Here is an 11,962-nt window from a genome sequence, read left to right as displayed (position 1 = left end):
TGAGACAAATAATATATTTCTGAAAATATATACTGTATATTGAAATAGAACAGAATAATAAAGTTTATTTTTACATGAATATATTTGAAGTTTATAGAATCTAAAATGATTATGATATAATACATGAAACCCATGTTCACTGATTGATTCAGTCTCACAAGTGCTCAAGTTGTCATAGTATCTACCTCATCATTCACAAAAAAACACTTAAAGACAAACACTGTGTGTAAACCTGAACAATCATTCCCTTATGCAAGATGCAAGTAAAGAAATATACACCTGTGTCATAGCTCATTTATAGTGATAGCTCATGTAATACTATTTGTTTTCTGTCGCATTTTCTGTAAGTTATCTTTTGTAAATAGTCAGCTGAAGTCAATTGTCAATACTGTACAGCGTTTATGCCATTTTCTGATACTGCCAATACAAAATTCATATGATTTATCTTGCAAATTTACTCTGTGAGTGCATGGACTCAGTATGAAATTAATAATTATTAAAAGACAGTGAAAAAATATCAATTAATTTGTGTTTTAGGCAGTATGGATCAATAATCTTATCTCAACAATGGATCAATGTGTAATATGACAGATGTGACATGTGATGGATGGTATTTAAGTCTGTTTTGGCTCATGTGCTTCAAACCTCTAGCTACAAATACAATTCCTGACGCTATTGTACAGATGTGACTCAAGTATATGATCATTTTGGAGATTGTCGGCTGATGTGCTGTTGGATTGAGTTATGTTGACGAGTGCTTCTTTTGTTTTGTCCACCCACATTTCAATCAATGAGGGTGGGATGAACAGCAGACACAACCCTCTGAAAGATGTCCTCCAGCTCAACAGCACCACAAACGACATCCTCCAAAATACAGTTTGAATCAACATCTGTTGAAACTGAAACATCATGACCTTCAGGAAGGGGGATTTGTTGCAGTGCCGTTGCTTTAGACTGCATTCGTTTTAGCTTGGTGTTCCAAATGATTATATAATCCGAACACAAGCAATGACTGCAGCTTCAACATTGATGCTGATGGCTGTCAAACTTATCAGACCACAATTTAAGTCCCCGGGCAGAATGTGTGTGTGGATGGAGGTGATGAGGGAGAGGTGAACCGACAAATTCATAAGGTACAGAAGGAACCTCTTCTCCACTTCGACTGAATTAATGAGAGCCTGATGACAATCACCTGCTGCTGACTGAAGGTCATCTGTGTGTGTGTGTGTGTGTGTGTGTGTGTGTGTGTGTGTGTGTGTGTGTGTGTGTGTGTGTGTGTGTGTGTGTGTCTATCTATAGCAGGGGTGTCCAAACTTTTTGTCCCGAGGGCCACATACAGAAAAAAATACCAAGGACTGGGCCACTCACGCCTCCACGCCCCCCTGCCCTGGAGCGGACTGTTGACAGTCGCGTTGCTCAGGGCGGGGGGGCGTTGCGTGGTGGCGTTCTGAGGGACAGCTAGCAAGTCAGCAAAGCAATTCACCGCCAGACCACTAGGTGGAGTAAAGTTTTTTGTCAAAGACAACCTTAGAGACACCTTCTTTGTGTGTGGCAGTCTTTGTCGACTGTTTATTACTTTTTCTGGAGGACAAATTTGTCCCTGATCATTCTGCACAGCTTCGTACACTCGTCGACCTGCAAACCGACGTCAGCCGAGATCTCCTTCCAGGAATTGCAGGTCATCTGCGTGTCCTTGTATTTAGTCAGTGACGGGTTATACAAGTGGTCATACTTTCAGATCTCTTCTGCCAAGTGCTCTTCTATCTGGTCCATATCCGTTCTTCTAAATCTTCCTTGGTTTCTGCCGGTATTATGGGGCATGAAACCGGAAATATGACTCTGGAAAGGATGTAGTTAGCGGACCAATCACAGCTTTACGGGCTGTGTGAGGCTTGCGTAGCTTTGTCCATAGTTACAAAAATTGGTGAATGCTCGCAAGCACGAAAGAAGGGGCACGCAAGCACGCAAGGGCTCTTGCGTGCCCCTTCTTGCGTGTCTCTGAAAACGCAGAAGCATGCACCCGCCTCTCCCCTGTCGAAGAAGCCTGGCCCCATAAAGCAAAACAAAGTGCTTTAAGTAAGTGCCATTTTAGCTCTACTAAATTTTGAGTTTCAAACAAAATTGGCCCGCACACACAAATATAATTTATAAAAAAAAAATTTTTTTTTTTTTTTTTATAAATTATATTTTTAGACATTGATGCGGGCCAATTAAAAATGTATGGCGGGCCGCAGTTGGCCCGCGGGCCGTAGTTTGGACACCCCTGATCTATAGTTATGAGGGCCAATTTTGGTTCAATACCATCATTGTCAGGACATTAAGGCTGGTCCTCACAAATTCAATGGGCTGTTTGAGGGTTAAGGTTTGGTTGTAGGTTTATGGTTATAATAGGTTAGGATTAAGGTTAGGCTAGGGTTAGGCACTTAGTTGTGATGGTTAAGGTTAGGGTATAAGGGGCTAGGGAATACTGGGTGTCCTCCCAACTATTATGCCATTATTAACAATTATTGCCATTTGATGGCAATTGCTCATATACTGTAAGCCTAAATAAGTACATTTATTATTTTGAATAAAGGTCAAATGTTATTTCACAAGTTTCAAAAAGTGCCCCCTATTTTTATCAAGTCAGTGGGGGCAAAAATAATGTAATATGTAAATGTCCTACCCTGGTGTGTGTGTGTGTGTGTGTGTGTGTGTGTGTGTGTGTGTGTGTGTGTGTGTGTGTGTGTGTGTGTGTGTGTGTGTGTGTTAGTGTGTGTGTGTGTGTGCTGAAGCCTGCTGGTGGACCATGTTAGTAAACCCGGGTTAGCTCGCTGTCACCGTCTCGCCACCTCTAACGTCAGCTCACCGAACGTGTGAATGCGATGAGCCGTGACTTCACTGACCATGGCTGACTTCCGGGTGTGCTTGTCCGTCGCGGTGCTCCAGCTGCTCCTCTTCGGCAGCTCGCAGGGTGAGTGACTCCCTCTTTGTTTGGGGCTTTTCTTACAGAAAGAGGCTCAGGGCCGCCGCCGTCCAGCCGATCGGATGTGGGGAGCTAGCAGCGAGCTAATGCTAGCTGGGTTAGGCAGCCTAGCCGAGCTGATAATGTATCTGAGCCGTAGACATGACACCATGTGAGTTCTAATTCACATGGATGTGTGTGTTATTGAGTGACATGTCGTGCTACAGTGTGACACGTTGTGGTTGTGGAGCTGCTTCGCCTCGTGTGTTCCTGTGTGTGTTCCTGTGTGTGTTCGTGTAGCACAGCCTGTCAGCTCATGGGTTGTTTCACTGTAAACACTGTTTGTTTTGGAGCCGTGTATTCCTCACGCTACGTTTCCCCACATACATTTAAAGCATGTCATGTTCTCTCTGTGCATCACATTCATGTTGTCCACAGACATTAGACATGTAGCTTCTGTGGTAATAACACAATGAACATGTTAATAACATGCGTCAGGGTTTTCAGCTGCTCTAATGTGGATGTGCACAGGCAGACATCAGGTGTCTAATGTTTACATGTAGATCAGACTCTTATTACAGTGTTGTTATAATGACAGATAATATAAGAAAATACATAAGTGCTAATACTGTGAGTTCAAATCCAGTTTAGGATGAACTGATGGTGGGTTGCATGGCACACAGTGGATCATGATCTGGATCCTGAGTGAGTCTGGTGTGTTTACTCAATGTCCTGAGTAAAAGTCTGTCATATGTTTTTTTTTAGCATTGTTTCACTTATTGTCTATAAGAGATGTAAATGTATTAAACAGCAGGTAAAACCTATGCATGGCTTCTTATCCGATGGGGCAGAATAGGAGTGGATGTTAAGTATGCCTTTGTATCCTTATTTATTTCTATATATTTCCTGCGCATTTAGTTGAAGACAGCTTGAAAAATAACAAAACAAATAAAAACGGTTTTTTTTTAAAATATCAATTTCATCTACATTTATATTATAATTTTTTTTTCATTATTGTCAGAAGATATATATATATCAGACAAGCTGAAAGTATTTGTTTTTGTTTTTACCATAAAAATGATCGAAAGTATTGGTCAATAATCAGAAGAGGTACTGATCCATATTGTGTTGATTGGGTTGTTGAAATATTTGTTGACAACCGAAACAGACATTTTTAAATAAATCTTTGCTACAGTTTAAAAAAAAAATTGTTCTCATCAAATCCCACACAATTGGGACAAAGTGAAACTTTTCCTTTCTTCCGGTTTTTACCACCTCTGAAATAGTGCCAGGAGCACCCCCCCAAGTCAGTTACCACAAAACATGTAACACCATTACTGTAATGTCACATCCTGTTTGTGTCTTAATAACTTGACTACATTTCACACAGGATGTCTCAGGTTTGTCTGATGACTCAAAGTTTGTTATTTATTCTTATGCTTTTGTTTGTATCATAACACTGATGCTGTCTCCAAAATGTATATAACATACTAATAGTCATAGTATTCTAAGTAGAAAAACATTCATATACAATACTATCCAAATTATCCAATGATCCATTATCCATACTTGAATATACCCATTTATATATATATATACATATATATCATATCATATCATTCAGTCAACATTCATTGTTATTAGTCATATCGTTTGCTTTGATTTGTATTTTGTAAACATAGTGCTTTGTAAAAACAATTTGACTGACTCTTAATGTTTTGTAACAATACATTATTATTATTATTATTATTATTATGGTTAAAGCAATACACAGACAGATCAACTAATAGCTTTTCTTGAAGTGCTTTTAGATCAAAGTTCAGTCAGGAAAATAATGTTTTTTCACACTGTGCAGTTTCTTCTGCCCATCTGTCTTTGCAGCTCTTTGGTGTAACTGCACCACTGCCCAGTGTCAGAGGACCAGCTTCCAGTGTGAGACCGATGGAGCCTGTATGGCTTCCACCTCCTTCATTGAAGGCGTAGAGCAGCACATACGTCTCTGCATCACTCGGGACAACCTGGTGCCCCCTGGACAGCCCTTCTACTGCCTCGGTGCGGAGGGCTTGCTCAACATCCACTGCTGCTACACTGACTACTGCAACAGCATCGACCTCAAAGTACCCTCAGGTGAGAGCCACCAAATGTCACACGCCGTAGGCAGCAGATAAATCAATAGCCATGAGTGTCGTACTTGTAGCACACCACACAAAACATGCTGCAAGCGGCACAAAAACAAACATCTGAATAGTATGAGTACGAGGCCAAGAGAGAGAGAATAAGCAGATATTCTAACAGTATTAGAATCCTTTTAATGTAATTTGAACACTCTTTCAGTGTTGGAAATTTAATATTTCTTAATAAATAACTGGAAATAATCAACGTTCAGAACATGAAGCAGTGCATGTCGGTGAAAGTAGTCAGTCCTCCGTGTGTACTGGATGATGTCATAATATGGTGTTCCACTGTTACCCTCTCAGTGACCACTCCTTCAAGACCAGAGGGCGGCTACGGCCCTGGTGGAACATGGGGGCTGGTGGAACTAGTCGCTGTGATCGCAGGGCCTCTGTTCCTGCTGTGTCTGCTGCTGTTGGTGGGCTTGTTCCTGTATCAGTACCACCAGAGGGCCTACAACTACAGGCAGAGGCTGGAGATGGAGGACCCCTCCTGTGACCACCTGTACATGGCCAAAGACAGGACCCTGCAGGACCTCATTTACGATCTCTCCACGTCTGGTTCAGGCTCAGGTCAGGTGACGGTCTGATGATAAGTTTGTTGGTCACTACTCATGTTGTAGTTTACACTAGTTTCAATTCTCATCTTTCCTGAGCAGGTCTGCCTCTGTTCGTCCAACGGACCGTGGCCAGAACTATCGTCCTGCAGGAGATCATTGGAAAGGGGCGTTTTGGAGAGGTGTGGCGAGGACGCTGGAGGGGGGGGGATGTGGCAGTGAAGATCTTCTCATCCAGAGAGGAGCGCTCCTGGTTCCGTGAGGCTGAGATCTATCAGACCATCATGCTGCGTCATGAGAACATTCTGGGCTTTATAGCTGCTGACAATAAAGGTGAGCACCTTTTTATTAGAATAATTTACTACTTGAGGTTCTGGGGTTTGTGTTTTAATTATTAATTCTCAACTCTTTTGATATTCTTGTCTCAGACAATGGCACATGGACCCAGCTGTGGTTAGTGTCAGATTACCATGAGCACGGCTCTCTGTTCGACTACCTGAACCGCTACTCTGTCACTACTGAGGGAATGATCAAACTGGCACTCTCCGCTGCCAGCGGCCTCGCACATCTGCACATGGAGATACTTGGAACGCAAGGTAATGTTTGTATAATCATGTGTTTGTATTTGGGCGTGAAATCATTTGTACTGGTTTCCACCTTTAATCAACATGACGGTTTGAATAGTGACACTTTGAAATAGCAGCTAAAACACATTCATACATGCCTTAGTTTCTGGAGTGATGAGTTTTAATCACAAAAGTTGTTATCAGACATGGAACTTCCAATTTTCCTTTCACATATGAAGAATGCGGCAGGAGGTGGTCCAGGTCAGGTGTGTTTACGTCAACAGGAAACATTCAGTTGAGGTGTGACGCATACATAGACCAGGCAGGAGGCAAAACAGGATGTGGCTTTTTTAAATGATAAATTAACTGATACATACTAATATCAACCAGGTTTTTTTCACTACTTTCAGTGCTGGTTCTGTGAATTTCCCATGTTGAAACACGTATTCGTACTTTGCCTCCCCACCCACAGAGAGAAACAACACCTCTGATGTAACAGGATTGAGTAATCAGACAGAATGTGTCACAACAGCCTGAAGAAATAGACTAATTGTGTAGTCGTATTATTATTTACAAAGAGGTTTGTAATAGATCTCTTGAATTTAAAGAATTAACGTAGAGGATTTAAAGAATTGCTGTATGTCTAACGTGTGACTCGCATTGCAAAAAGAGAAATTAAATAGATAATAAACCTGTCAACAAGCAACAAGAAGAACTGTACTACGTTTGTAAATGCCCTGAATTGTTTTCCAACCACAGACTTTATATATCTAGTATGGGCAAGTGCATGTGTTTGTGGTCTCATGTCATGTGTCACGTTTTCATTATTTTTAGCTGCTGCCACAGACACAGACACGTGTCCCTTCACACAGGATTTAAGTTTGAAACAGAAATTGCCATCTGATGAAAAGTCACGCACAGTGTATAATTAACTGATTATCTTTCTAGGCAGTTCACTCCTGAGTCAGATTAACTGCCTGTAATGGAGAAGAAAAGTGCAGTTGAGGACTTGAGAATAATACTATTATTTGTGTTGTAGTTTCCAGTTTAAATTTTTTTTAAGTATATAATTGACCATAATATGTTTATAAACATTTAATTGGATACAGAAGTAAGAATATTATGTTGTACATTTGTGTCTTGATAGGAAAGCCAGGCATCGCCCACAGAGACCTGAAGTCCAAGAACATCCTCGTGAAGAAGAACTGCACCTGTGCTATTGCTGACCTGGGACTGGCCGTCCGTCACGACTCTGCCAACGACACTATCGACATCGCCCCCAATCAAAGGGTGGGCACCAAGAGGTCTGTGTCCACCTATCGCTGAGTCTTCCTCTCTCACTCACATCTCTGACCCCTTTCCTAGAGTATTCCCTCATTCTGCACATCACTACAGCGTGGGGTTGTTTTTATGTCTCACAGGTACATGGCTCCCGAGGTTCTGGATGAGACTATCAACATGAGACACTTTGACTCGTTCAAATGTGCCGACATCTACGCCTTGGGGCTGGTCTACTGGGAGATTGCCCGTCGCTGTAACAGTGGAGGTCAGATTCTTTTTGTTTTCACTCCCGCTGTGTTGTGGTTTTCTTTGTAAGTGTTATAAGCTGAGATCACAGCCCTGTTCTCAACTCAACACTGTTCTGTGTTACCAGGGATCCATGAAGAGTACCAGCTGCCCTACTATGACCTGGTACCTTCTGATCCGTCCATAGAGGAGATGAGGAAAGTGGCGTGTGACCAAAAGCTACGACCCAACATCCCAAATTGGTGGCAGAGCTATGAGGTATGGCAGAGCAGCTAATAGATTAAAACTAAAAAGGAATATATGCACTGTTTGCAGAGAGTAATTCTAGTTTAATACAACCTGGAGCTTGTCCTTGTGGTTTTGGCCATTAGTCCCGTGGCTAATGGCAAAGTTTACATCAACCATTTAGAAGAGCTGTCTTGACCATAATAATTTAAATCAGATGAATAAAGATTGTTTTCTAATGTTGTTGTTTTATGTCTAAACTGATGTTTAAAAACTTGTTTGTAGCACTGTTTCTATTTGGTACGTGGTATTTATAAATCTGAACAGTCATTGTGGTGAGCTCAGTGTTATTATAGACTGGTTGAAAAACAATTAATTAGTGTCAAACTAAATATATCTATTAAAGCTATGTGGAATACTGTATCTGTGCTGAATTCAAAGCATTAACTCATTGTATAATGTCATAACATCTTAATTCCTTGTTCCCTCTCCTCCTCCTGTTGTTCCAGGCTTTGCGGGTCATGGGTAAGATCATGAGGGAGTGTTGGTATGCGAATGGAGCCGCCCGCCTGACAGCCCTGCGAGTGAAAAAGACGCTGTCCCAGCTCAGCATTCAAGAGGACATTAAAGTCTAAGTGGAGTCAGCAGAGCACTGAGGAGGAGCACTGAGCGGGGCCCGGCTCCAGATTGTAGGACAGTGAGACGGAGGCTCCGGGCCCTTCTCCGAAGAACGCACAAAGTAAGAGAACGTGATGGAGAGTGGCACTTTGTAAAATATTTGTCCATAGACACTCCTGCCAGTTTTGAAGCCACTTGATTTCTGACAAACCCTACCTCGCTTACCCAGCCAAACTACCAAGAACACCTTTCCTGTCTTGTCCACAGCTACTGCTGCCCTACCTGAACCTTTCTGTTCCTCTCTACACTCCATACTAACAAGGATCCTTGAGTTTCCTGTGAAATTAATTGTATGCAATCAATAGCAGGACATGTAATTAACCAGTCAACATTGTAAAAATAAGTTGCTGATCCATTATGCTTGATAGTCGACGATCAAAATTCACTTTTATTGTCCTTGGAAGGGGACAGGCTTGGAGGGTTAGGGGTGTTTTAACTTATTTTTTACCTATTCTGTGATTTAAGTGACTAGATCTAATATATATGGGTGTTTGTGAGGCAAATGTGGGCGGGGCTACAGCACAAAGGCACATGACAAACGGCTTATAAATCATTAGAAATAATCCATCTGGTTCTGCTGCAGTATTGTTGTTTAGTTCAGTGCAGATTACCATGTTATCATGTGCAGCTGAGACAGTTTGTGTAAGTTGACTTTAAGCAAGGTGTTCCAAACTTTCACTGGAGCATTACGGCCGGGCTGCACTGGGAACGTGTGTATCACAGAATGTCTCTCTTTTCATCCCGATGCCCATGTTATCAGGTTAGAGTGGTCACACTGCCTGTGTGAGCCACACATCTCAGGTGCATTTCACTCATGTGAGCCCCCTCCTTTAGAGAGGCGGGGTCTCAGCTATTTTCACCACATGGTGCACGCTTCACAGCTAAATAGACAGCGAAATTATTCTTTCACCAGTTTTAATTTCTATATCTGTCAAAACAGATCCTTTACCAAAGTAAAGAACTGGATCCTTTCATCTGTTTTAACAAGATTGTTATGAAATATTTCAGGAGCAGAAGATGCACTTGTCCTGGTATTAAGTTGAGTACATATGCTACTTTTGTTCAAGGAAATACAGAATCATACCAGATAATTCATGTAGCAGCCTCGCAAGCATCACATTTTCTAGACGCAGCAGATCAGCGTGACGGTGCACATGTACCCAGTGCGGCCCGGGCATAAGGGCACCTTGCAAAGCATGATTTAGCCTTTCCCATAAACTGTTGTAATCCTCAGGTTGTCTTCATCAATCAAAGATTTTTTCAGTTTAAAAATAGCTTCAGAAATATACCCATATAGGGTTTGTTAAATAATAATGCATTTTTCTAGGATGGAGGATTGTTGATTTGACGTGTTGAGTGACAGCTGCCGGTCATCTGATACTGTAGGTTTCATGTCCTTGAACTTCTCAGTTGACCCACCCGCTGGCTTCAGATCTGGACACTACTAATGCAAAACACTACATGCAGCATGTTGCACAGAGGTATATGTAGTCTGTTTATATGATGGTGTCCTATTCTGAATGCAGCTGCTGTCTCTCTCTCAGTGAACCCACAGAGCGTAACCTGCCATGAGTGTGTACACTGGTTCCAGTCCCTCAGATAAGCTGGTAAACACAGATGAACCTTTGCAGCTGCCAATACTATTTACACTGTACATTAAATGCAAGGGGGTATTGTATTGTTTTTGTTCACTTTCAACACTAACTCCAGGAATCTGAGTAATAGTTTTGTTTGTTTTATTTCATATTGTCAAAGCATGACCAGTGTTCTTTTGCCCTCGGGCTCATTTACCCTGGCCAAGTATAACTACTGCACATTAACTAGCTTTTTCAGGTGATACTTGTGTATATATATATATATATATGATTGATACTTAGGGCATGTTTTAGATGGTTGAATCTCTTATACCAGCTTTTTGGTTGGTGGGAAGAAAATCAAAGACTTCTGTTTCAAAAAGAATCATGTGTCAGTCTACTTTCTGACCTCTGAAGTAACATTACTGTATAATTGTCAAACACTGCTTTTGTTGACCTTTTATTTTGTAACTCTGATAAAGGAGAGGAATATTTGATTTTTGAATCCCTGTTCCCCCCTGCGGTTCCTTTTTGTTCACCATGCATTAACTACCCAATGTGCAAACTGTATGTGATCCGTTGCCTTTGTGCTAAAGTTGTCAGAAATCCATCTACAGTTTTTTGTTTTCAGGAAAGAGATGCACTTTTGTTTTTTAGTTGTATGCAAATGCAACAGGTACTGTTTGTGTGAATAGTCTGTCCCATGTTATATGTGTGTGTAGGCTGTGAGTCCCTCTATGAAAACCTGAAAGGCCACGATGTGCACTACTACTGACCTCACAGCATTAAAACCAAATTATTCTCAGAATCATCTCTGCTCTCGGACTTCAGTGTTGATTTAAGAACACGCCACTGAAAACGAGAATGTTTACACAAACCACGGCAGTCGGTTGCAGTACACTCCGGAGAGAATCAGACTTTTCTTTGGAATCTCTGGGAGCGGAAACTAAATACTACTGAAATGACTCGACACTGTCTCCAATGTGTTTGACCAGTACTTAATCATTTAGATCCCCTGGCTCACCTTTACCGTTTTGTTAAAGTCTTAGGGGATGTGAGTAAGAAGAGACAGACTGCACGCGATGCTGTTGTTTTTGGCTGGACACACTGGGAAGCTCTGCAGTTTATGTGGTTGAATGTCATCCATATACACTAAAGAGGTATGTTTGTCAAATTGTATTTGCCTAACAATGTTAAAAAAAAAAATACTGATTAGTGTATTTAAGGTTTTAAAACCTTGCTTCAGTAGTGGGATGTGAGTTTAAGAAATTGGGTATTAAACCATGAATTGTGTTAACTTCCAGGTCTCTGTCCAGTTATAGCAAAGAGACAATTGTATCCATGTAAAAACCCCTTCAGGACTTCAATCATGTATCTTCTAATATAGAGTAATAAATACATTGGTTTTCCTATGTTGTGTGTTTTTCTCTTTTATTTTATCTCTGCCATCATCTACCTTGCACTGAACGGGCAAAGCAGCTATAAAAAATAATTTACATTAGTATTGGTTCACACTTAATAGTTAAAGAAAACATTTTCTTGTAATGATGAACTATCACAACTCTGCAGCTCCTCTAAACTCTAAGGAGTCGTTTAGCACTTTTTTGCTCATTGTTTTGTTTCTTCCCACAGCTTAAATTAATTGGTCAACTCTGACCATAAGGTTTGTAAATTTTATGTACTACAATAGACTATATATATATATATATATTCCTCTCTA

The 11,962-nt window shown here is 41.1% G+C and overlaps 1 protein-coding gene across 2 annotated transcripts; it reads left to right on the top strand.

Annotated features, from left to right (window-relative positions):
* Window positions 1-2,815: 2,815 nt before the first annotated feature.
* Window positions 2,816-11,654, top strand: LOC133000600 (activin receptor type-1B-like). 2 transcript variants are annotated; one of them, XR_009678210.1, is made up of 10 exons: window positions 2,816-2,953; window positions 4,826-5,071; window positions 5,422-5,688; window positions 5,775-6,005; window positions 6,101-6,268; window positions 7,386-7,542; window positions 7,660-7,784; window positions 7,893-8,023; window positions 8,500-8,729; window positions 8,876-11,654. XR_009678210.1 is itself a non-coding variant. In XM_061070549.1 (9 exons), the coding sequence occupies exons 1-9, from the start codon at window positions 2,887-2,889 to the stop codon at window positions 8,623-8,625; spliced, it is 1,518 nt and encodes a 505-aa protein (XP_060926532.1). In that variant the 5' UTR covers window positions 2,816-2,886; the 3' UTR covers window positions 8,626-11,654. The 2 variants fall into 2 exon arrangements, 1 of the variants encoding a protein (XP_060926532.1); XM_061070549.1 differs by having other exon boundaries at window positions 8,500-11,654.
* Window positions 11,655-11,962: the final 308 nt, after the last annotated feature.

This window comes from Limanda limanda, chromosome 4 (genome assembly GCF_963576545.1).
Source record: "Limanda limanda chromosome 4, fLimLim1.1, whole genome shotgun sequence".
Taxonomy (NCBI): Eukaryota; Metazoa; Chordata; class Actinopteri; order Pleuronectiformes; family Pleuronectidae; genus Limanda; species Limanda limanda.
Note: the sequence above shows the minus strand (reverse complement) of the source record. Positions and strands in the feature narration are given on the sequence as shown.